Source organism: Notolepis coatsorum, assembly GCF_963971535.1.
Source record: "Notolepis coatsorum genome assembly, chromosome: 15".
Classification (NCBI taxonomy): Eukaryota; Metazoa; Chordata; class Actinopteri; order Aulopiformes; family Paralepididae; genus Notolepis; species Notolepis coatsorum.
Genome location: NC_140179.1, coordinates 80,926,358 through 80,953,613, shown reverse-complemented (window position 1 = coordinate 80,953,613; position 27,256 = coordinate 80,926,358). Strand labels below are relative to the sequence as shown.

At 41.9% G+C, this 27,256-nt stretch overlaps 1 protein-coding gene across 1 annotated transcript in view; it reads left to right on the top strand.

Moving 5' to 3' along the window:
- Positions 1-26,962, top strand: part of svopl (SVOP-like) — a 29,982-nt gene extending 3,020 nt beyond the window's left edge. Inside the window, exons 4-16 of the mRNA XM_084330620.1 lie at positions 544-642; positions 1,410-1,481; positions 6,890-7,014; positions 7,275-7,338; positions 8,136-8,261; positions 9,041-9,169; positions 18,695-18,768; positions 21,855-22,051; positions 23,004-23,115; positions 23,211-23,292; positions 23,805-23,894; positions 26,233-26,346; positions 26,825-26,962. Coding sequence (XP_084186746.1) covers positions 544-642; positions 1,410-1,481; positions 6,890-7,014; positions 7,275-7,338; positions 8,136-8,261; positions 9,041-9,169; positions 18,695-18,768; positions 21,855-22,051; positions 23,004-23,115; positions 23,211-23,292; positions 23,805-23,894; positions 26,233-26,346; positions 26,825-26,836 — 1,296 coding nt within the window. The 3' untranslated portion in view covers positions 26,837-26,962. The remainder of the gene's footprint in view (positions 1-543; positions 643-1,409; positions 1,482-6,889; positions 7,015-7,274; positions 7,339-8,135; positions 8,262-9,040; positions 9,170-18,694; positions 18,769-21,854; positions 22,052-23,003; positions 23,116-23,210; positions 23,293-23,804; positions 23,895-26,232; positions 26,347-26,824) is intronic.
- The last annotated feature ends 294 nt before the right edge of the window (positions 26,963-27,256 follow it).

Genomic DNA, 27,256 nt, shown 5'->3' with positions numbered 1-27,256 from the left:
GAGAAGACGATAAGCTAATTTCCCAAAGTGTTGGGGGACCCTGATGTAAACCCTGATGTGAACAAGACAAAAGTCTTTCTCTGGTCTGCATCCCCTTAACAATTGTGTGTATTGAGCCGTACTGTATTGTACCCATTCTGCAATCTGTTAAATAAAGTTTTCATTCATTCATTGGCATGTTCTTTTAAGCTTAAACCAATTGTTAGTGACGGTCCGATAATGATCCATAATCCCAATCTAGCAACGTTATAAAGTGGCAAGTTTCCCCACCAATGGCCTTAAAAACAAACCGGTACCAATGTTTATTACACCTCTCTAGCAAGAGACCAGACTCTATTCCTTTCCCTGAATAGAGAAATGTAGGCATATTAACACCAGATCTCTCTCTGTCTCTCTCTCTGAATGAGAGAGCATCCATGTATATGATCAAAACCAGGCTCATACTGTGATGTGTATGTAAGAAATCTATCTATCTATCTATCTATCTATCTATCTATCTATCTATCTATCTATCTATCTATCTATCTATCTATCTGTCTGTAGATAGTGGAAGCGATGGAGATCATGCTGCTGGCAGTGGTGTCTCCTGAGATCCGTTGTGAATGGAAGCTGAATGACTGGCAGGTGGCACTGGTTTCCACGGTGAGTTGTCTGACCAGTCAACATTCAGCCTGTGAAGCACCGATACCGATACCAGTATCTGATATTGGTCCGATAACCAGTATCGGTATCAGATAATTTCCCCAATACTAAAATCCGATACCGAGAAACGTGTAACATGCTAAGAATTTAAGCAAAGGCACTTGATTTGCTGAATTTTTAACACATAGATGCATGTTGGATCTCTCTTATGGAGAAACATTTATTAAATATCTTAACAATGTTTGTCCTATGACCCCAAGCTGATGGTAGTCTGTGCTGTTGTGTTAGTTACAGTATACTGCTAGTCTATACTATACTAGCCAATAGTGTTCAGTAAAAGTGATGGATCGGTACTTGGTATTGACCGATACTGAAAGTTTAGTACTCTTGATTTGGTATCGGCAATGAAAAAGTGGTATTGCTGCATCCCTACATTCAGACTCGTATGAATACATGTTTGGAATATTAGCAGTGCCGGGGAGTACTTTCACTACATGTACTTAAACTAGCAGTAGTTCAACTAAATCCCTAATGTGCGTCACGATCGGCTAAAAGAAACTCTGGGAGAGGTGTTTTTGGCCAACGGTTAGGCTAGCTGATCAAATCAAATCAAATCAAATCAAATGTACTATTTGACTATAAAACAAAACTATTGATTTGTGCTAAGCTATGCTAGCTTTCTACTGAATGCACAGAAAGGAAATTGGTATCCATCTTCTTTGTCATATTCTGCATACTGCCTCAACCCACCTTTTTTGTTTGTGCAGATGGTGTTTCTAGGATTCATGGTGTGCGGCGTGTTGAGTGGGTACCTCGCAGACCGTCACGGACGATGGAAGGTTGGTGGTGACTTGGAAATAATAATACACTTTATTTGTATAGCACCTTTTATACAAGAATTGCAGCTCAAAGTGCTTCACAGCAGTAAAAACAGACAGGCATAAAATGAGCGCAAAATTGGCGTTTCAAATGGTGTAAGTGTTCTGCCGATTGATTGAACACCAATTGTTAAGGCTAGACAATCAAATGTTTTTTGCCAGGATACATCAGACCTACATCATACTTTGGCTTTTCTTTTGTGGTCACGCCCACTTTTGGTGTAAAACACAGATGACATTCCTAATAGATCACTGTTGTATTTGACCGATCACTAAAACACTTGTGTTTGAAACTTTTGTTTTGTCAGCGCACCAAGTTATTTCAAGCTATTACTTTCGAACACTGGCCACCATTGAGTGTTTGTGCTATTATTCAGGCATGCCTCTCCAGTCTTCCCCTATTGTATTTCCTCATTCAGCTGCAGGGTATTTCCCCATTCCTCTTACCTGGGCATTTAATATTACGCATATGAATCTCCAGGTGACTTAAAACTAAGAGGTAATGATTATTTCTGGGACTTGATCATCTTCAGGCATGATTTATATACTGTACAGTGTTTTTCCCCCCCTGAAGTTGTAGTTTGATCATTTTGTATTATTATTATAATAATTATAATTTTTTAAACCAAAAGCAAATCAAGAGTCACTTTATTGTCCCATCAGGAAATTTGTCTTGGGCTTACACCCACTACAGCCACAGACACATACATACAGACATGACGCAACACAACTGACTCCAAACAGAGGAGATAAGCAATATAAAAGATACAATAAAGTACCTGCACAGCAGGATGTCTGGCAACACCACATATATATTGTATAACCAAAAATCGAATATCGATAATATAATAACTACCAAATATCGGTTATTCGATAATTGCCAGCCATTTATCTGGCACTATTTAAAAGTTTAACTGAGATCGGAATAAAGGAGTTTTTAAACCGGTTTAGTTTAGAGCGTGGAACTCTAAACCTTCTCCCATAGGGCAGTAGCTCATACACGGCATGTAAGACATGGGAGGGGTCCGAGACTATTCTATTGGCTTGCCTTAGAGTAAGTAGCCTGTTCAAAAATAGACTGCAGGGATGGGTGACCTTTCACCCCTATGATCTTCCATGCAGTCTGCATCAGACGGACCAGTTTGGACTTTAGTTGTACAGACAGGTTACCAAACCAAGCTGTAATACCGTATCTGATGAGGCTCTCTAATACAGATTGGTAAAAAAAAGTAACATACATTTTTGATCTACACCGTGAACTCTAAGGCGACGTAGAAAGTGCAGTCGTTGTTGTAGTCGGGTTAACTCGCCATCGCTTGAGCGCCAATCACAAGTATAGTCGGGTTTTAATCGTTATTTCTTTTATTAGCGATGTCCATTCATTTTCATCCATCCAACCTGATGTTAACGTTGGGAATGGGTCTGAGCTCGCAAAAGGGCAAATACCGCCGCCTATCGTCTCCCGGATGGTATTGCACATCATTGGATTGGATTGGCTGGGGATGTGCATAAAAAAAAAGTCCGGTCCGGGTTTTGCTTCTCGGGCATGCAGTATCGTTGTACCACGTTGACTGGGGGGACTGGGAGCAGCGTGGATTATGTGTTTTGGACTATAATGTTGGATCAATGGACGCGATCGATATTTGGAATGGCGATCAGGAATTTGATTCATCTTTTTGCAGAACATCTGATGTGAGGTCAGGACTCTATGTTACCAGTCTTGGGTTAACCAGATATTTTTTTCATAGCGATCACAACGTGTCTGTGTGTGTCAGGGCTGTACACTGCGACGAGATCGTCGCGAATTGCCCCTTTAATTGGCCGTTGCGATTGGTAAATATTATCTGGGGGCGGGCTTGCGAGTAGTGCTTTCAAGCCTTGCATTCGCATTTCACTCCTAAATTATCCAAGGCGTGTGATGACGCGATGACGTCACTCACGCGAGCTGAGCAGTGAGCACTCAGCAGTCAGCAGGTATGATCAGCGGGAACAATCGACTGAGCACTCACTCTGATAGACTGGTTGACTGTCTGATTTAGCTATGAAGAAAAGTAAAGTTAGTATTGCTTCATATTTTCGACGCGTTCGACCTCCTATAGTGAGCCGAACTGAACTGAACTCAGACACACGGAGAGAGCTGCGGCGTCTGCTCCTCCTCCCTCCCGCACCCGTGGCTGTTGTAAACACTAGTCTCTAGTGCAGGGGTGGCCAACCCGCGGCTCGCGAGCCGCATGCGGCTCTTTGCCCGTCAATGTGCGGCTCTTCCATCCATAAAAAGAAAAAGAAAAAATATATTCGATTTTTATTTTTTTTTTTTTTATGTCACTCATTCCACAAGGACGTAGAATAAACATTTAATTTCTTTTTTAAATGGTCCATTTGCATGTTCTTGGTATCTGAATCTAGGGAATTTCTCCACCATTTTTCATCATATTGCAACACCGTTTTTTGCAAGACGTTCACAGAAAGGTAGAGAAACTAACTGCGTTCTGTTTTATGGCAATAACGTTCAGGTTTGTGGGAGATAATCCCAAAAAATAAGAGAAATAAAAAAGTTAATCCAGAAATCAGATGATTGACAGGGGCTGGTGTGAGCTGGGTAGGGTCGTTTTTCAAAATTTGAAAGCCCTGAGTCTCTTCCTTCAAAAGACTACACTCACTTTTGGATGTGCCACTTCCTCCTGTCAATATGCGCCGGTTTCCGACTCAATGCCCTGAGATTTCTATAATCTTATATTTCACTAATAACAGTTAAAATAATTGGTAAACTAACGTAATGCTGAAAATATACACTTTTACTGTATATCTCGGGCTTAAGAGGTTAACCCTGTGAGGCCCAAATTAAAAAGACATTAGCAACTTCAGAGGCCAGAGGGTGGGACATATAAACACATTTACTATCAAATAGCATTGTGAGGCTGAACAACAGGACCAATTGACTATACATGTGCTTAAATGGGAACTATCTTATAAATGGCCTTTTTCAGTGTTTACCATTGTTTCTTAGCTATGTGGACTTATATTAATCTATGGATCTATGTCTCTAATTCTCATATTGGCGCATTCTTCCAATTCTCCTCTCACAATATTCACCCTCACTGAACTGAGTCATCTGAAAATTTGCATATCTGTGATGTCAGAGATTTCTCAGCTGCATAATAATGTGGCAGTTGATGTGGCAGTTGGCACCAGGCCACACGGTGGTTGGAGCCCTGCCTCAAAACGGCTTAAGATCTTGAGATAGAAAAATGCGGTTTTTGAGTACTTGATTAGAAATACAAACCGTACGTTAAATCTAGAGGAAGGAAGGACGTGGTACTTACCTCACCATTTGAAAAAAACCTAGGTGTTCCATAGACTCACAGGAATTGTGTAAAAGTGCCCAAATAGTGAAAGAAATAGTAAAATAGTTCCCCTTTAACATTTTTTAAATAAATTCTTTTTTTAAATGGCTAAAAGTGATTTTGTAATTTTGCAACCGTGGGTCTCACAGGGTACTTTTAACCCTGTGAGGCCCAAATAAAAAAGACATTAGCAACTTCAGAGGCCAGAGGGTGAGACCTATAAACACATGAAGGGTGCCGTGACTGAAAAAAAAGGTTGAGAAACGCTGGTATATGGTGTGGCTCTTTGTGGTACCACAGTAATTTTTGTGGCTCTTAGTCTCTGACTGGTTGGCCACCCCTGCTCTAGTGGGACACTGGGACCTCGGTGAGCCTGCCAGCCGGCTAGCTACTGATAGCTATCAACAAATGCTCCAGTAAGTCTAGTAGTGCATGATAGCTCGCGTTAGCTTACTGTTCAAAACGAAACGTCCCATTAAACTAAATAGTTCAGATAGCTCCTGATATCAATGTCTTATAACACTGAGTCGATGCGTATTCGAGCTGAGGGCACGCTGAATATAGTCAATAGGGCCCAGCTGCAGCGCCGGAGAATCCTGGCCGTAGCTGGAGGCTACAGTATAGGGTCCAGCTGCAGCTCCGGGGAATCCTGGCCGTAGCTGGAGGCTACTTGAGTACACACAGACAGTGGAGCTGGTTGCATATAGCGAGCATTTAGACTTGTTGCGTGGTGGCGATGTCTCGCAGATAATACAACTACAAGTATGATTATATAATATATATATTTTATTTAAAAAAAAATTATAAAATACATTCTATTTTTTTTTTAAATCAAAAACAATCGATATAAATAATGGTAAAATTGTTATTAAAAAATTTGCCCCTAAAAAAAATTTTTTTTAGTGAAAAAGCTTAGCGTACAGCCCTGTGTGTGTGTGTGCCGTTGGCACTGAGCAAGGCATGGATAAGCGATTTTTCAGCCCGCTTTTGTATCGTGCATAAGGACACATATACTATCGATAATCTAGCGTTTATTTGAAAACGATCATGAATCAGCAGAAAAATTACGTGTTTAGTGTATTCCACTAAAGGGCTATTATCGCGTATTTCTCTGGAATCACTAGAAATCTCCAAAACTATACTCGTATTCAAAACGGTATAAAATGGAAATGTACCGATGAAGAAACAATCCGTTTCGTACATGTTGACTGCAAGCAACTCACTGATAATCGACAGGTGTATTAGACCCATAGCTATAATTTAAGATATATTTTAAACACTCGCAAATTTCCCCGTCCTCCCATTGATTAAAGCGCTGGTGTGCTAGCCCTAATTTGGTCATATAAGCCACATCAATGTAAATGTGCCAGAATTAGCTAATTGTAGCTAATAGCTAAAATAGCTAATAGTAATATACTGTTGTAGAAAACAAGTGTCGGCAGATATATTGGTTACCAGAAATCTCGGTCTAACCCTAATTGTGTTATTTTTTGTGATCAAATATTTTTATTACATTTTTTCAAACATGAAACAAAGACATATCACAATACAATAATAATAATAATACATAAAAAGACATCCCAATGCAACAACTTAACACTACATGACAAGACAATAATTGAGACAGACTGCACAGTGACCATCCCGAGCCCCCCCCCCCCCCCCCATCAGCCACGATCCCCAACCCTCGAGGACCCCGAGTCCGGTGCCCCAGCGAGTCAAAGCATCAGCCTCTTTAACACCACAACCCGCCGAGGCCCCGAACCAGGGCCCCCCCCCCCCCCCCCCCCACCCATCCGACCCAAATCCAAAGGGCCCCAGAACATAATACATAACCAACCATACACAAAAAAAAGAATAATAATAATAATATACAAATAAATTAAAAAGAAAACACACAAAGAAAAAAAAAAATATAAAAAAAATATATACATGGACACTCGCTCGCTCGCTTATGAAACATTGAAACGGTTTTGTCTAAATAACCTTGCCGATTTCATACATGGTTTCCTCCTGTTCCTGTAGGTGGTGTTTGGTGGTTTCGTGTGGAGTGCCTACTTCTCCCTGCTCACTTCCTTTGCTCCGTCCTATGGCTGGTTCATCTTCTTACGCAGCATGGTTGGCTGTGGCGTGGCGGGGGTCTCTCAAGGGTGAGAGAGACACACACACACACACACACACACACACACACACACACACACACACACACACACACACACACACACACACACACACACACACACACACACACACACACACACACACACACACACACACACACACACACACACACACACACACACACACACACACACACACACACACACACACACACACACACACACACACACACAGATACTCTCTCAAAAGCATGCTCTCTTAACTTCTCTAAATCTTTTCCCAAATTCAGATTCGTCTTGAAGACTGAATTCATTCCTGCCAAGTACAGAGCCTCCCTACTACCTCTGGCCTCGGTGAGTATTGGGGGGCCGTGCAGCGTTCTACCACTTTCTTTATGTCTGCATATCATCTGTTTCAGCTGAGGAGAGCTGTAGTCAACATCACATAATGGTATCATTCTTATAGAGTCCCGTTGGAAACAGTTTTATACATTTATCTTAAAAGTGACTGACGTGGATCAACTGTAAAACGAAATAGTGCATTTAGAATGTAGAAGATTATTCATTGCGTTGTCTGCTGATGCCAAGTTCCCCCAATGGGGATCTTTGCTAGCATGGCTAATGCTGAATGGCCAGATGTGGCTAAGGAGCTAACCTAGCTGGTGAAAATACCATAGGCCAGAAAACAAATACTCGCCAATCGGGCGCAGCAGGTAACTTCAATTAGGGGAACCCATAGGAACCCGCATTTTGGCCTGACGGGTCACCTGAAAATCCAATCACGTGTCAGATTGCGTAGCTCAGTTAGAGGAAAAGATTATAAACATTGCATTTTCCAAACGCTCAACCGAATATTGCAACTTCGTGCCATTGCTGTGACCAAGGTAGTGTCATAACAAAGTCATTTCACGTCTCTACATTATGTCACGTCCCAATTGGTGAGCATTTGTTTTCTTGCCAATGGTATCTTCATGTTATGAGGCTGGGTCTACCAGCTAGAGCTAACCTTTCCTCTTAACCTCCCTATTGTGTAAGACATCATAATCATCATTGCCATCAACCCACCAACCAGCACCACCACCACCAATCCTTACTTTGTGTGTCCATCTGTCTGTCTCTGTGTGTGTGTCTGTCTCTGTCCGTCTTCACAGATCTTCTGGATGTTAGGCTCCATGCTGATCATCGTCCTGGGGATGACAGTGGTCCCCACCCTGGGTTGGAGATGGATGATCCGCATATCTGTCGCCCCCAGTATCATCCTTATTTATCTGTTCAAGGTGGGGTCACTTTTAGGTCTCGTCTTTTTGTATTTGAACATTTGGATACTTGATGGTAAAAGCACTATGTGAAACAATGGACCCGTTTGCAAGCAACTGACCTTGAATTCTTCAGTACAGTACGATTGGGAGCGCTTCGTTTGAGTAGCCAGACTGGTGCTGATAGGGACAGATGCTGTTGCCACACCTCTAGCTCCTGCTATGGTGGCCTCTGGCTGAGCAGAGAGGAAACATTAACTCATATAATTGACTTCACAATAGGGCTGCTCCATTATCATAATTACGATTGATATTGAAATCACAACTATTAAACACGATTACTCATTGATTTGAGAACATGTGTTTATTGAACTTTAATAAACGACTGTGTAACAAATCAGTATTTTAGTTTGTTTTCAAGTCCGACTCCTCGAGTTTCCAGACGACGAGTTTTACTTTCTTTTCGACCAAAGACATTTCAAAATAACTGGCGAAACACGCCGTGGCTCCCTCCTCCCTCTCAACACGATGCTGAAACTACTGCTTGGGCTTGGGGGTGCATCGCTGTGAAGGAAGGGTGCACTGCATTTACAACACAAGACAAAATGAGGGCAACACGGCATGCGGCACAATCATTGTTTTATCTCGTTTATCTTGATTTCACGATCGCAGGGAGCCAAAATCATCATTTGAAATTGAAACCAGATGAATCGCCCTGCTTCTCAATATCCCCGTGTCCGTTTTAATATGGACAAACCCACTGAAACTCTCGTTCCTCCCTCTCTGCATATCTTCTGTAGTACATTCCGGAGTCGGCCCGTTACAACGTGTCGGCGGGTAACTTGGCGGGTGCTCTGGACACGCTGCAGCGGATCGCCAAGATGAACGGAGCCAACTTACCACCCGGACGCCTGGTGGAACCCATAGTGGTGAGCTTGTGTGTGTGTGTGTGTGTGTGTGTGTGTGTGTGTGTTGTGGCAACTCTGGCCACCGAAGGGCAGTAAAGTCACCATAAAACGGCTAGCGGAGTGCTATTTGATTCTGCATATTTACACGTTCCCGGGCCAAACCGTTCAATACTCTGTATATATAAGACAAGTGCTTTTAAATAACTTTAAAAGATGGCGCCTCTCTAAAATTGTGCAGTGGTGATATGACTGTGGTTTCCTATCAAATACCTTGATGGCTCTTCTGTACAGCTGTTCGATGGGTTTTTAGTGCTGTGACGCCAACAAACGACCAATTCTCTTTCCCAGTTGTTTTCTTTGTGCTGGATGCAGCAGCCCTCACACATGGAATGACAGCTTTCTTACTATTTTGTTTTCGCAGGTTGTTTGGAGAACATACAGATGGGTTTTTTTGTGTTAAGCTTAAGACATGTGCTTTTTAACTAGTCTTGCATCTTGGTCAGTGCATCTGTGAGTTCGGTGGCGACTTTCTTAGCGTCTCTTCCATGTGTGAAGATTACTGCATCATCCGAACATCTGAACATTAAAATCAGGGCAAACATCTGGGAGGTCATTAGTGTACAGTGAGAATAATACAGATCCCAGAATTGAGCCCTGTGGGACTCCAACATGGCTGCTGAGGTAAGGGGATTTTACACCATCAATAGTAACACATTGAGATCTATTTGACAGATAAGACTTGATTGATTGATTGAAAACTTTAACAGATTGCAGAATGGGTACAATACAGTACGGCTCAATACAAACAATTGTTAAGGGGATGCAGACCAGAGAAATACTTTTGTCTTGTTTACATCAGGAATGGAATACTTAAATCGGGTGGTCTTTACGTGATTTGTGGAACACCCTCTGGTGTTGTGGTCGTGGAATTCACTGACCTTTGGGAAGTATTTTGACATGTACATGGGTATCTTAGTGGTGTAGTGTATCTTGTAGACCAGGCCCATTGCAAGTTGCTGTACTTTGTCATCTACTCTATAACCAGGATATAGCATCTGTAGAAAAGTTTAAATATGTGAGCTTCATCAAGAGGACGTCATGGTAGACCATGTCGAATGCCTTCTTGAGGTCTAAAAACACAGCACCTACACAGGGGTTCGTATCCAACAGTAGTTTAACCTTTTCAATAAAAAAGCAGTTCGCTGTCTCAGTAGAGTGATTCACCCGGAACCTAAACTGTAGGGCTGTCTTAAATACTTCAAAGCTTCGTTCGATGGCACGAGCTTCGAACATAATTTTATTTTAAATTTTTTGCCTCAAATCTTGCGCCTCCATTCCAATTAAACGAAAGTAAGCGCCGCCTTCCCGCCTCCATTCCAATGAAACGAAAGTAAGCGGCGCCTTCCCACCTCCATTCCAATGAAACGAAAGTAAGCGGCGCCTCGACTCCACCTCTCTACAACAAGCACGTGGAGATTATCTGTGTTGAAAACAACAAGGACATGTGCAGCAGACATGTCGACGAAGAAGTCATCAGACGTGTGGTTACACTTTAAAATTTGCAAAGACAATGCCCAAAAAGCAGAGTGCCAGATATGCCAGAAGAAAATGGCATATCACAACTCTACAACAACTTTGTCAAATCACCTAAAAAAACGTAAGTATCATTGTACACAACGGCGACGCCACACAAAACATTAATAAGGCTATGCCGATGCTGCTATGACTAATGTGTTACCAAGTTGGCTAATTTAATTGTAATCATCTGATTTTGTAGGTGCATTGTCTGATATAATTATAAATTATAAATTAAATATAATATAATTGTTTGCTTGATAGACGAAGGTTGCAACATAATTATGTAATGTCATGTCGTTGGCTGTGAGAGCAGCCCCACTGCACCCAGGCAGCGCAGCCGAGTGAAACCTTGTCGAAAGGGGCTACTTAATTAATTAATCCAATCCACTTTATTTATAGAGTACATTTAAAAACAACAAAGTTTACCAAAGTGCTGTACAAGTCCCACAACATAAGATAAAAAAAAAATATATATATATATATATATATAAATTTTTTTTGAAGCTTCGAATTAAAATCGAAGCTCGGCCCCGAAGCTTCGATTGCCAAAAAAAGCTTTGAAGGTCAGCCCTACTAAACTGCATTTGATGCAGTGGCGTAAAGCCTTTGTCAAGATGTTTAATTAATTGTTACACAATGCTAGTAACATTGGCAAGCTACAATGTGCTGCAAATGTCAATGAAAAGCATTTAGCAGGGTTCGCACAAGGTCCTTAAAGTGCTTGATTTTTGACCCAAAACATCGAGGCCTGGAATTCCTTCAAAACATAAAATTCTTTAACAAGGTGCTTAAAAACTCATTGAAATTCAAATCAACCACTCTCTAATTGTCGGAAATTTGTTTTAAGCCATAAATATTGGATCCGGAAATATTTTCCAATACTAAAGTGAATTGTATCCTTTTTAAATGCCCTTTTTAAAATGAAAAATAGTGCAATGTCTGGGAACCCCGATTTAATCAGATGCAAAATTAGTATAGGTCCCCATGGGCACTGGGCAGGATGACTCAACATTTATTTTATCATCTTCCAGGAAATTAAACTCTAAAATAAGAATACCTACAAAACAACTTTCCGCCTTTAACACTTTCGCGACCACTGGGCTGAGTCTAATTAATGGCAAGAGGACCGGGGAATGTAAACAAACCTGTGGCTTTTTGTAGAGCTAAATCTATACTTTATAGTATTGCTATCTGTCCATTCTCATTGTCAATTGAGTTCATAAACCGTCCCTTCAAAATGGCTTAAAGGGAAAAAAAATGCACCAATAGGTTCTCATTTTATAGCGCCGTGAATATAAGCTTTATAGCGGATTTGGGCTAGTATATTTTCTGGAAGGCTAGATAGATGGCTAATAGCTGCTAACGTTATATCCAATGGCATTTCCGTTTTACAGATGCTACAGAAATAAACTAAAACTGCATATGATCGGGACTGTCCCAAAGCATGTATGCATGAAAGGGGGGGGGGGGGGGCGGGGGACGTCGTTTATTATTATTGATTACCAATAACAGTGTTCGTCTAACTAGCCACATATGCTGGTCGGCTGGTTGCGTATCATAGCAAGCTCTGATCGGGCTGTAATTTACGTGAAAAAGATCTTACCATGAGCCGGTGGGATACCCCCGAGCATTTCCCTGTTATCGATCGCCATCTGGTAGATCGATATGTCCATTGGCTGATGATAAATCCCCTTATTGCATGGTGAAATCTGCGATTCGAAACGTAATCCAAGGTACAGGATGCTGATTCAGAATCCGGCTACTAAAAATCTCCATTGAAAGGGGGGAAAAAAAGTGATCCGTTCGCCCACAGGGCACATTGCAGTAGCGCGATAGCGCCCCTAAGAGGATCTGGCCGGTATTGCATATTGTAGAATTCATAGAGTATTGAAAATCTGCAGTGCCGCTCGGCGACCTTGAACAGGTTATTAAAATGGAATAAAAGCAATAACAACTTGCCACGGCTTTATACGTGATTCTGTCCACAACGCATGGATTCGAAACACGTATAAATACGTGGTTCGTCCCCAATGTGTTAAAGTTGGAAATAAAGCACCAAGTACAACAACAAAAACATTTCTATTGAAGAAAGGGGGGGGGGAGTCGGGGTCAAAGGTCAACTCAACTCAAATTCTTCCTGGTCTGGGGTATAGGGTTGACCTTCGAATTTCTTTTTGGAATTCGAAGCTTCGGGGCAGAGATTCGATTTTAATTTGAAGCTTCGAGATAAAAAGAAAATATATAATTTTTTTAATAAATTTTTTTTATGTTGTGGGACTTGTACAGCACTTTGTTCAACTTTGTCAGTGCTGTAAAGTTTAAACCTTTTTAAATCTTAGACAAACAAAACACTTTGCTTTCATGAAATATTGTAAGCAGTCATTTGAGGCTTTATAAAAGCAGCACAATGAACACATCTGTCAGTGCCGAGTCCGACCTCATCTTAAATAACAAACCACATTGCTTGTTGTAGTTAACAAAGAGAGGCAGACTTGATTTTGCACAACAAAAAAAAAACGTATATATTCGAATCCCATGCCCATCGAACGAAGCTTCGAAGTATTTAAGACAGCCCTACTGGGGTATATCATCCTTTGGCTGGAGCCTGGTAGTATTAGGAGTGGGAATCACCTGCGGCCCCGCAATGCAGATATTTATTACCCTTTTTTCAACTGCAAATTAAATATGCTATACAAATATATCCTGTTTTATCTAATAAGATATTCACCTCACTCACTCAAGCAAAAACAAGTTTATACTTTATTTTTAATATTGATACTTGGATTGGGTGCCGCAGCGGACATTGCGCTAGTCACCAACGCAAGAGACACCGGGTTCTAATCTGGCTGTCGGCGTTGCCTCCGGCTTGGGCCGGCCGTCATACTAACTCAATTGGCAGAGTTAGCAGGTGGGAAGTCGAAGGGTGGTAATCTGGATGTTGTAAACAGCGACTCCTACAGGTCGGTTGGGGCGTCTGCACAGCAGAGACAGGAAAATGGCAGTGTGAGCCTCCCACACATTACTCTTCGCCAAATGAGAGTCCGCGCTGGCAGGTGAAAAGGGGAGCATGTCTATGTTCCCCGGGTCCTATGTTCCCCGGGTTCTATGTTCCCCGCTTTGATTGATTGATTGATTGAACATTTTAGACCACCAGCCCTGATTCCAAACTCTAACCTTAACCAGTTAGAAAGAGGGTCGAAGCTTAACCGTTCGAAACAAGGCGGACATTAATAATTAATAAAATAAAAATTTATAAAATGTTCAATCTATTAATCAATCAAAGCGGGGAACATAGAACCCAGGGAACATAGGACCTGGGGAACATAGGGATGATCCCGTGAAAAGATGCGACTGGCTGCCTGCACATGTATCGGAAGGGACATGTGACAGGCTTCTATCCTCCCTACAACCGGCCAGTGGGGGGCTCATGCAAGCAACGTTCAAGACAGGAGAGAATTGGCACGGCTAAATTGGGATGGGAGAAAAATTAAAAAAAGAAGTGGATTTATACTGGCGTCAATATAATATCGCCATGCAAAATGTTGCGATATATCGCTGCATCTATTATTTTTCTCACCCCTAGGTAGAATACACAGAAGGGGACGTTGGGGAAATGCTGGGGAACTGGGAGAGAGCAGTCATCGAACAATTCATCCACAATCCTTTTCATAAGCCGATACATGTTCAAAAGTCCGCTTCTTGGTCCGTTTCCAAAGTGAAAAATGTCAACAATTACCCCACCGGCTGCGCTGCAGTAGACTCTCTCCTCCTGGGAGAGAGCGCTTCTTACCACAAACTTGGGAAGAGACCGTCAGGCTTTGAAACAAGAGAGGGTTGATTAGCAATGAGGTGCAGGTGTGGCTCCTCAGCACTGGAGCAGCTGCAGTGAATAGTACTGATTATCAGTGACCTGACCTCTGACATCACACAACAACAAACTGTGTTGAATAGATTCCATGCCTCGTCTGCATCTTTACTGTTTAGTATGTCTATCCAGCTTATCTCACTAAGAGATTAAATAAAACGCTCCTTGGAGTAGTGCTTCATTGTTCTTGTTTGAATAAACTCGCTTTGGACATTGGGGACTTTAGTGTGCTTACAGGTACAGTATGTCACGATATGATCTCTGGATCGGATGCCAGAATCAAGTCTAAAGTCGTTTTACTGTTGACACAGATACGTGTTGGCTCCTTTATCAATTGTTTCAATAAAAAAAGCTTGGTAAGTTTGCACAGTTTATCTAGCAGTCCATTCTTTTTGCCTGATGTCTGTACATTTGTATTATAATCCCCTAGAAATATACTTACATTTTGGACAAATTAATCTCATTGCAGACTATTTCAAACTGCTCATAGAAATTCTGCTGCTTTGGAGGCCTATAGCATACTCCAACAAGAATGGGACGGTTTCAGTTTCACTACCACACTACAGAAGGTTAAGCCTTTCACTACCACATTACAAAGGGTTAACGCTTTCACTACCACACTGCAGAAGGTTAACCCTTTCACTACCACACTACATAAGGTCAACCCTTTCACTACGACACTACAGAAGGTTAACCTTATATAGTGTGGCAGTGAAAGGGTTCAAATTAACCTTAACACTAACCATAACTGTTAACCTAAATCTTGTAAAGAAAACAAAAAAAAAACTCATACCTCAACCTCATACCCTAATCATAATTGTTAAGCGAACCTTAAAACTAACCTTAACCCTAACCATAACCATAACATGGGTGTGTGTTGGTAGTGTAGAGGTCAAGCTAATACTACTACAGTGACCGCTGGTTCAAGCTCTGGTTGTGGCGTTCTTTCTTGGTTTAGTTTTCCCTGCCATGACTGCACCTTCATACCTGCAAGTCCTTTTCACGCACCATAACGGCTTCATGTGACACTGACACGCTATCCTGCAGTGGACCGGCGGGCGTCTTTCACACATGGGAGCGATATAGTATAAGGGTTACACACATGCACACTCTCTGTCTCAGTACCGCCTTATAAACAGGATTAGATTCTCAGTCTCCACCATTACTTTCCACTCTCTGCAGAAGAACTTATTGTCCTTTAGTCCAAAAGGTTCCGTTCCTAAAAGGTATAGAGAGAGTAAATGTACTGCACGTCTTCTCCCCGCGCGCGAGTTCGCCGGGTTCTCTTTCCCTCTGTGCGAGTCGGCCTTGAGACGGAGACAGTGGACGAGGACAACAGGGTCGCCGGGTCCAGGACACTTCAGATGACGATGTAGAATTTCTCTCTCCGTCACCTCCTTCCACTCGCTCACTATCCTCCTTCCTCGGGTTGGAACTCGTCTTCGAATTAAAGACGAGTAGCAGTAGAGCACTCAAGTACCACTTTTTGTTTGGGCGAGTAGTGAATCGAAGATTGAACGGGATTGTAATTCCCTCGAAGCAGACACAAGTGGGTTTCTTGGTACAGGTTTATTGTAGTCTTGTTACTCCAATCCACAGTGAAAACTTAAAAAGAGAAACATAAGCCACGTCAGTTCAACACAAAATAATAACATGCACAGCATGAGAAACAACACTTTACCACAGCAAAATACAAACAAACACTAAATACCTCGTTGGCTGCATGCTACACAAAGGGGGAAAATCTTCAGTCTTCTGTTCTTGTAACAGTCATATTAGTTACATTATCAACTTGTACCGGAGCGTAATCTGACCATTAATGCTGCTTGCTTGCAGGTTTCACAATTGGTCCCAAAAACACCTGAGCCCGACTATATATAACTGATGTCAAAATAAAGGTACTATAAGTTGTAGCAAATTAAATAACAAAGAAATAAGAAATGCAACATAAATACATTCAAGGTACTATAAGTTGTAGCAAATTAAATAACAAAGAAATAAGAAATGCAACATAAATACATTCTCAAATATTACACTATAGGCTTACAAAACTTAAAGAACATATAAATTATGAAAACCATATAATCGCCACAGTTACAGGGATTTTGTCCTCCACACTGATTTCGGCTCGGAACGCCGCACCACTTCTGTCTCTGTCTCAGACAAAACGCTCATTCTGTTTTTCCCAGAGTACTTGAGTACTTGTTTGTGATGCATTAGAATACTCGACTACTAAATAGTTGAACCCTTGCCACGTGAGTCCGTTTAACTTTTCATGGAAATTCCATGTTTTTGTTGTTGACAAGTCAATCCAAATCACTTGGGAGCGTTGAGTGTTGCATATCAGACTGTTTCTAACTATGAATGTACACATCTTTCCACGTTCAGATAATAAAGTTTGAAATCGTAGTTCCTCTGAAAACCTAAAACAGAGTTCTTTGCCTGAGGTATTACTCGAAATACCCCTCCCTAGTTGATAGTTGCTACTAGTGCTCTTAGGTTTCACGTGTGTATATTATTTTACACACAGTTCTTGTCCCTAGGCCCCTGGTGATGTCATGTGGGGATGAGCTGTGAACACCGGGATGAAAACGTCCATGCCATTCAAGATTCAAGATTCAATAGTTTTATTTCAAAGTATTAGTTTGGCTACATTTTACATTGTCTGGCAAAATAACATTTGAAAAAATAAATGAAAGAGGAACCCGCCCCCCCCCCCCCCCCCCCAAAAAAACAGCCAGAAACTGTACACTGTTTGAAAAGGAGATGGAGGAAGCAAGGCTTATCCGTTTCCATCCCCCATCAAATAACGAATAGCAAGATTACATATATTTCAGCAAGTACAATACGATACAATTTACAATACACAACATATGATACAATACAATTTGCAAATACTTCAACCAACACACTCGCACGCACACACACACACACACACACACACACACACACAGACACACACACACACAAACACACACATTAGACTACTCTCATGTCACCCTTCCCCTTAAATCGTCATCATACAATAAGTTGCACTTCCTCCCCCTTGTATACTTTGCGAACACCATCTTTTTAAACGTCCTCTTTAATATACTTATAGATTTACTGGATTTGGTCTCCTCTTCATTCTGTTCAGTCTGGTGTTAATAATGCAGAAGGCGAGTTCATGCGAGGTCTGCTCCACACTGGAATGTACACTGCTGACCTAACACTTAGCGGCACCCTAAAAGTGGATTTACACTGTGCTACTCCACTGATCTCGGGTAGCTAAGTCAATAATGTCTACAGACACGTGCAGATGACCTAAACTCCCTAAGATGGAGATCAGAGCATCGAGACCTGAATTTGTGATGGTATCAAGTGACCAACTTGGACATTTTGTTTCAGCTATTGCGTCTTATTTAAATGTAGGGCTCACAGCTGTTGAGTGAGAACATTTACCAATATCCCAGTAAAATCACCATGGTTACTGTCCTAGGAGTTACACTATTTACTGTCTATGGAGCGGCTTCGCAGATTTGTCTCTTGATGACACAAGTCTTGTCCCTCTGGGGACTTGAGACTTGCTCAAATTCACAAATTGCAACTGAGCTGTACCATATTTCTAATTCTATTTTAGGGTGGATTCTAAGGTGGTAGATGTGTGTGTGTGTGTGTGTTCTTTCTTTCTTTCTTTCTTTCTTTCTTTCTTTCTTTCTTTCTTTCTTTCTTTCTTTCTTTCTTTCTTTCTTTCTTTCTTTCTTTTGTGAATGTATGACAAAAGGTTCCCGGTTCGATTCCCGGACAGCATGTCGATGTGTCCTTGAGCAAGACACTTAACCCCTAATGGCTCCCGATGAGCAGGTTGGCACCTTGCGTGGTTGCCTCCACCGTGCATGTGTGAGTGAATGTGAGGCATACATTTTAAAGTGCTTTGGATGAAAGCGCTATATAAATGCAGTCCATTTACCAAGATCTCCCTCTTAAACCTTTGACTTCCTGTGCACGAAAAGTTCTTGCTCAATACACAATTTCCAGCAAGAACTTCTGCGATTCGACTGCGATACTAAAACCCTGACGACCATTGAGTGGACTAATTGTTGTTGTTTGTGTGTCTTTTTCAGACAGAGAGGGGCAGTTGGCGCCTCCTTTTGAGCCCCGCATTCAGAAGGACCACTTTACTGATGTGGTACACATGGTAAACATCCCCCCAAGTGTGCGTGTGTGTGTGTGTCATTGAAAAATTATTCCTTGTGAGCACTGTTTTCTGGAATTCATTGGGAAAGGCAGTTGTGTTATTAACCCTTTCACTGCCACACGACACAAGGTTAACCCTTTACTATCACACAACCGACGGTCACCGGCTGTTGTGTGGCAGTGAAAGGGTTAACCGTCTGTGTATTGTCGCAGTGAAAGGGTTAACCGTTTGGTAGTGCGGCAGTGAAAGGGTTAAGGGTATATGGCTAGAGTTAGATTTAGAATTAATTGAGTAAAAGGGGAACTACGCCCACTTTTAACACTTTGAGTGCCAGCCACGGCATAATTCGTTATTTCATGCCAACCGCTGAGTGCCAAAAACGAGATATGCCATTTTTTTATTGTTATTTTTTTTATTAGCGATTTCCATTCATATTTCATCAATCTAGCCTCACGTTACCACTGGGACTCTCTCTTAGCTCGAATTGGGGAAATACCGCCCCCTATCGTCTCTCCGGATGGTATTGCAACCTTTGGATTGGACTGAATGAAAACGCATGGAGAAAAGAAAGTCCGGAATCCACATTTTACTATATGTGTTTCGACCACCCAGCGTTGGATCAATAAACACGATCGATATTTGGAATGTCGATCAGGAATTGGAATAATCTTTTTGGAAAACATCTGATCTGAGGTAAGGAATCTATTTGACCAGTCTTGGGATAATCAGAGCTATTTTCACCTATATATCAGCGTGTGCCCTGTGTGTGTGTGTGTGTGCTGATCAGGAAATGGATAATCGTTTTTTCAGCACGCTTCTATAGTGTGCATAAGTACACATATACTATCGATAATCTAGCTTTTATTTGAAAACTATTCATAAATACAACGTGTTTTGTGTATTCCAGTAAAGGGCGATTCATGTGGAATCTTTATTTCTTTCTGAACGTTTAAAAAAAACTAGCGTTTTTCAAAATGGTATAAAACGGAAATGAACTGATTAAAAATCTAGGGCACCCCCTGCTGGCAATCAAAGTGTTAAGAATTCACACGTGTTATTCCTGTGGTCCAAGACGGGTCAGAAATATTAGTGAAGACATATAACTCTCTCCCAAATCCAAAAACTAGAGTGCTTAAAACTCAAACTTAAGTATAACGTCTGAACCTGCTCCATAGACAATGGATTGGAAAATATGTCATAGAAGTCACTGAGAGCACCCAGGGGGAGTATACAGGTACATGTTCTGTTTCAGAACTGAGAACACTACTGTATAATAAATCCCATTTGGATATAATAATGTGCAGGTCTACGAAATCTCCCATTTATTGTCATTTGGAGCAGAGTTTTACTTTTTATCTGGTTTCTGGCTTTGAGTTCAAGTTTCAAGTTTCTTTAATAGTTGTCATACAGAAGTACAGAATACTTTCATACAAAATGCTTCTTACTGTTACGCTCCAGAGACTGTGCTAGACAAGATAGTATCAAACATAGTATACGTGTAATTTAGAAGAAGAAAAAGAGGTCACAGTGTTCGGTATAGACATATGTACAATGTTCTGAGTTACCATATAATATACAATACTAGGTGAGGTGAGAGTAACTCATGTTCACAAATAGTGATTGAACATTCATATATTTTTTTTATCCACTTTTTCTCCCATTTTCTATATTTTCTCCCATCCCAATTTCGTATCATCCAATTCAACCCTCCCCTGTCACGAACGCTGTTTCTTGCCTCCCACAAGCCGGCTGCAATGTGGACTAAGTCATACATAGCACAAGTCCCCTCCGGTACTTGAGGTAACAGCAGTCACATCTTTTCACCTGCGCAGCTCGATCTCTCAGTGGCGAGGAGTAACGCGTGGGAGGCTCACGCTGCCCCCGACACTTCCTGATTCTACTGCGCAGGCGCACCAACCGACCTGTAGGAGTCGCTGTCCACAACGCCCGATCCCCACCCATCAGTTTCCCACCCCCTAATACGGCCAATGTGTATTAGTATGAACGACCAGCTAAACTGAAAGCAATGTGGAGCGCTGGGCTTGAACAGGCAAGCCCAGCGTCTCCGTCATTCGTGGCGAGCGCCTTGCCCACTACGCCATGTAGCCGCCATTGAACATTCATATATATAACATATTGGAATACTTAATTTGGGTGGTCTTCCCCTTTTTAAGGGTAAGCTAAAGGTTAAGTCTAGGGATATAGTAGTGAAAGTTAAGTTTAATGCTTAAGTCAAAGGAATAATCTTACAAGTATAACACACACACATGTGTGTGTGTGTGTGTGTGTGTGTCTATGCATGCATGCGTGCAAAGTACATTTTGAATGGAATCTTTTACTATATAATTGGGAGAACAATTTGGGTTGGGTTAGTTAGGGTATATATTATGTTCGGGGTACCCAGCAAAGCCCTGGACAGGCTCCAGTATGTTCAGAACTCAGCTGCCAGGGTTCTCACTCACACCAAGCCCTGGCAGCACATCACCCCCACCCTCATCCACCTCCACTGGCTCCCAGTCAAGTTCTGCATCACCTTCAAACTCCTGCTCCTCACCTACAAGTCCCTCCATGCCCTCGCCCCCCGATGCCTGTCTGATCTCCTCTACCAGCACACTCCATCCCGGAACCTACGATCCTCTGATCTGGGTCTCCTCTCCATCCCTCGCACCAGGTTACGGACTTTTGGGGACAGAGCCTTCAGCGTAGCGTCCCCTACCCTCTGGAACTCTCTCCCCCCCGAAATCCGCAACGCCCCAACCCTGGACACCTTCAAATCTGCTCTAAAAACACACCTCTTCACCAAGGCTTTTCCCCATCAGTTAGTTTAGATTAGGTCCATTATCCCTTACCTTCCCTCATCCCCCTATTTCCCTAGCCCTATTTTTTGTCCTGATTGTGAAGCGACCTTGGGTTCTATGAAAGGCGCTATATAAATTTGATCTATTATTATTATTATTATTATTATTATTATTATTATAAAGTTAAGGTTAGGACTAGGGGCTAAGGAATGAATTTATGTCCATGCAAAGTCCTAAATTTTTATAGAGGTGTGTGTGTGTGTGCGCGTGCGTGTGTCTCTCTCCCAGGTTCGTAGCGGCCTTCTCCTACTACGGCTCCGTGCTGAGCAGCTCGGAGCTGCTGGAGAAGAACCTGCTGTGTGTGCTGGACGCCAGCAGGGAGCACCAGATCAAACACCGCCATGAGGACGGACTGTGCTACTGCATCCCCTTCGCAATGGCAGACTACTATACCCTCCTCATCAGCAGCCTGGGGGAGATCGCACGTGAGTCACAGCCGGGGGAGGGGGGGGGGAATACAGAGTAGAAATTAACTCGGAGCCAACTCTGTTCATAGCGTCAGGCCAGAGATATAAACCACCGCAACACTTCCGGTATTCTGAAATCATGGGAGAGAGAGCAGGGGGGGGGAGAAAATGAATGAATGTGGATGAGAGCCTTGACATTAAGTGGTTGTAGCTACGGCTGTGGGGGGTGCTGGAGACATGATCCATTAGACTTTTATACACCTGAACACGGAGAGAGACCAAATCCAAGTCGATCTGCACTTTCTCGGCCGAGCTATAGTCACTTTTCTTTGGATCATGTCTCCAGCGCCCCCACAGCCGTAGCTACAACCACTTAATGTCAAGGCTCTCATCCACATTCATTCATTTCCCCCCCCCCCCCCTGCTCTCTCTCCCATGAGCTCAATGTAACGTGGAAGTGCAGTGGTCTATAGCCTCTACACTACTGAGCATGCTCCAGCTTCCTGCTTTACAAAGGACTACACTGAGATGAAAACGGGCGGGCGGCAGACAACATGAGGAGTGAGCGCTATCCGTTACCTTAGCACAAATTAATGGAAGCAGATACGGATCTACTAGCCTATACCTTAAAACTCCGGGAGAGGTGTTTTCTGGCAGCTAGGTTAGCTGATCTGTATCCGCTTCCATTAATTTGTGCTGAGCTAGGCTAGCTTGCAGTCGGATAGCTTTCTAGTTAAAAGATTAAAGGAAATTGATATCCATCTTCTTGTCTGACTCTGGAGAAGATGGTAAGCACATTTCCCATAATGTTGACATGTTACTTTAATATTAGGGGAAAAGAGTGTACGTCACTGGTAAGTGTAGTGTAGTATAATTAAATTGGCATGTGTATGTGTGCACGTAAGACATTTAACTCTCTCTCTCACTGCTCTCTCTCTGCTCTCTCTCACTGCTCTCTCTCTCCCTCCAGTCATTCCTATCAACATAGGTCTGTTGAACATAGTGGGACGGAGGATGAGCCTGATGGTGCTACAACTCCTGTCTGCCATGTTTTTCATGCTGATGAGCATCTGCAGCACCATGTAAGACACACACACACACGGTATTATTTCATATATGTATTGTTTATTGATTGTCCCCATAATCTCTCTCTCTCTCTCTCTTCGTCTCTCCTTAGGTTTGGTTTCACTGTGCTTCTGTTTCTGCTCAGATCTCTGGTGTCGATGAATTTCAACGTTGTTTATATTTATACTGCGGAGGTGAGAAGAATTCACGGTGTCTTTTGTTATTTACTCAAACATTGTGTATATCGGAGAATTTGTTATATTTCAATTGTATTCTTTACGGTGTATAGGGCAGAATGACTCTAGAGCTGCAGCTCTAGAGGCAACTAGAGTCTAACCAGAAATGTAGACAACTGGATTAGGTACCCTTCCGATATCATCCTTCCAGCACCATGTGATCCTATTGAAAGACAAACGATATCATAGAACAGTGGCACCAGTCGTAATACTGCACTGCACTATTGCACTATTTTATTCTGTCTATTTCATAAAAAATGTATGTTTGCACTTGATGCATTGCTTTTATTGAGTCAATTCGCTCACATTTTATGCCTGTATATTTTTGCTAATTTTATGCCTATGTCTATTTTATGTCTACATTACTGCTGTGAAGCACTTTGGGCTGCAATCCTTGTATGAAATGTGCTATAGAAATAAAGTTGTATTATTAGTATTAATATACAGTACATTTGATCTTTCTCTCCAAGGTGTATCCCACCGTAGTGCGCTCTCTGGGGATGGGCTTCTGCACTTCCTTCAGTCGTATCGGGGGCATGATCGCACCCTTCATTGCACAGGTAGGTTGCCGGCGCCGGGCATTGTCTGATGGGGTGGAGTGGGTTTATTAACACATCCACCGCCGGAAACGCTTTAAAACGTTATTGCCCGCCATGCTTTGACCGCCAGATCACGCTGTACAGCGATATTGAGATCAATATTTAATTTTTTCGCCATTGGCATTCATAATTCATATATACACCTCCCGCGCTGCAGCTGGACCCTACGGCTCAAAAAAACGACGGCTCAATACCGCCGCCTGGTGGATGGTCGGGGGCGAGTTACACTGGTAAACAGGATATGGGGGCCTGTGCGTCTATTAAATTCATCCGGCCGTCAGATATTGTTGCATGACTCCCGACAGACACAATGTACATATCGATCGCTTTATAAACTTAATAATCAATATGATTTTGGCGTTTATTGCGACATACAAACCGGAAATGGACCTAGGCGATCGACGTCCTATACCTGGGATCTTTCACCGCCAGTCTCATTGACGCACGGTAAGAGGACGCTGACGCTATTTTCAGCACAATTGTTTATTCTTTTCACTGCAAACCGATCTGATCAATATATCACCCATACTACATAAAGCATTTACTGACGATCACGGAATTATAAACGACCCCCCCCCTCCTTTCATCCGCGCATGATGAATCATAACGTATAGGATCATATACAGTTGAATTTTTTAATATAGCGTGTATCGGGAATAAACGGCAGTTGATAATCTATATATGCGTTTATGCCTATAACTCACGTTCTATGAATTACTGCAGAAAACGATAAAAACATACTTATATTCTAGAAGGTATTTTTTGATGAATCTATGAATGAAAAAGTATAACGTTCCTACATCCTGAACGATAGATAATCGATGTTGAATGGGCCATAGTAATGTCAATTTAGCAATACAATTTAAAAAGTTATAGCCCTGCAAAGAAGGTGAACATCTCCATAGGCTTAGAGTGCTGGCAGTGAGGCTACATTGATGGATATAACCGTGGCAGGGAAAGTGTTAAAGTGGCACAAAAACAATGCTGATTTATTTTGCACATAATTACTCACACGCATCCAAAAAAAAATTGCGCACATTCATTTAGTTTGTCAGTTATTAAGAGTAAATTAGTTTGAATATGGCCACCAGTGATGTCATCAGGGACATTGAATCTTTGTGTTGTGTTAATTACAGCTCCATGAAATTATATGGTAGCAGTCCACCACTGGTGGCCATATTCAAACAAATCGTTTCCCAATAACTGTCCAACTAAATGATTGTGTACATGGATGTGCAAAATAAATCGGCATTGTTTTTTTTGGTGAAGTGCCCCTTTAAAGAGCACAGTGAGTTGAAGTGGATAGTTCTGATCATTGGAACCATAGTCCCTACTTTTATTACTCCACCAATGGTGGTGTTGAACGGAAGAGTCCTTTTGTCGGTACAATGACTAGGGCTGACCCCTATTAGTCGACTAATCGGTCGAAAGGAGCCGTAGTCGACTAGCCAACCTCTTAGTCGAATACAAAAACAAACAAAAAAAAATTATAATATTATTATTATTTATTTTTTTATATCATTATTTCCAAAAGAAAAGAGGCCTAGAAGCGTGGCTAACGCTAATGGCACGCATACCAGAGGCTAACTGCCTACGAAAACAGGCACAGAGGCACTGAAAGAGGATTTCACCCATCTAATGAACACACTAGACTAGACAAATATCAAGATGTATCCATCAGTGGACCAATTGCATGCTTTTGCAGAGCACAAGGAGCCTTCAGTCGACTCCTTCAGACATTAAGCACCCCCACAGCCCAAATGGAATGATACAAAAAAATGTAATAAAAAGAATATATATATATATTTTTTAATATTATATATATATTTTTTTTCGACCAATAGTCGACTAACGGCACATTTTGGCCAATCATAGTCGACCATCCAAATCCTTAGTCGGGGACAGCCTGAAATCTACTCTGCACAGTGCACACAACAGTAGATATCGGGTGTCTTCCGTCAGCTCCTACAGACAGGAGCTTGACAGTTGACTTTGCATTGGTTTGGGGCCGACGAGCCGGATCTACGACCAGGAGCAGCGTGAAGAGTGTGGAGCGAGAACTCGACAACCCATCAATAACGTCATCGGTAGAACAGTACTTTATGGATCCCGAGGGAAATTCAGCACCACAATAAACATTTAGGTAGTCAAAGATCAAAAATAAGAATAAGAGTACACAGTCAGAGATATACATTCTAAAATATACAGTCAAATGTACAGTTAAATGTCCAGGAAGTGGTACAGTATGGGCTCAGTGGGTAAGTGTAATATTGATGTTTTGTGTGATTGTGTGCTGTAGGTGTTGACGTCTCAGTCGGTGATACTGGCCATGTTGCCCTTCGCGGTGACCTGTGTACTGTGTGCTTTGGGAACCCTTCTGCTGCCCATCGAGACCAAGGGACGCGCTCTTCTGGTAAGACATTGTCTACTCTACAGTATCTTTCTCCTTCTTCTTCTTTCTTCCCATCCAACCTTTTTTATTTAACCTTTATTTAACCAGGCAGGTTGATTAAGAACAAATTATTATTTACAATGACTGCCTGGTGAGAGGACAAACGGTCCTCTTGAAGCGTAACGGGGAGAGAGGGGACAAAGAAAATGAATAAGATAAAATAGAAAAGAGACAGATGATACATACATCACAGAGGTAAGGGACATAATTAAAACACACATCAAACACACAACCAAATAAAGTAACAAGGTACATGAAGCAGAACAGACCAGTTACAGTCAAAAGGCTGGGTGACAGTTGCAGGTGTGTGTAAACAACTCTGCGATAGAGTCCTTAAAAGTAGAGAGCGGGGTCAATTTGTCAATTTTTGCATTGCATTTGCACTGTATATTCCAAGCCATGATTTTAATCTTTTGATAAACTTTCTTTTTCATTTCAGCAACAGTCCTGACGTTGGCCTTGATTCAAAATATCTTTCTTTTTTTAAACAAATGTACAGTACACTTTATTTAAACATATTAAAATGGATACATTCATCCACTCTGTCTGTTGTCTGACGTTCTTTATCATGTCATCATAATAAAGGCTTTTTTAAGAAGATTAAACTGGTCTTTATTCGTTCACACAACGTAGTCATGCAGCAAACACACACATGCGATGGGCGACACATACAGTAGGAACACATGCATGCTTTTTTTTTTGCATCATCTCTGCACTTGACCCTTCCCCCCGGCACCCGGGGACCAATCGCAACAGCATTAGCGATCTGTTCTGCATGTTTTTCCTTTGGCTTTATCTCTCTTTCTGGAGGGGAAACCCTTGCGACACGGGGAGAACATGCATGTTTGCCTTGTAGTAATGTTTTCTGTAC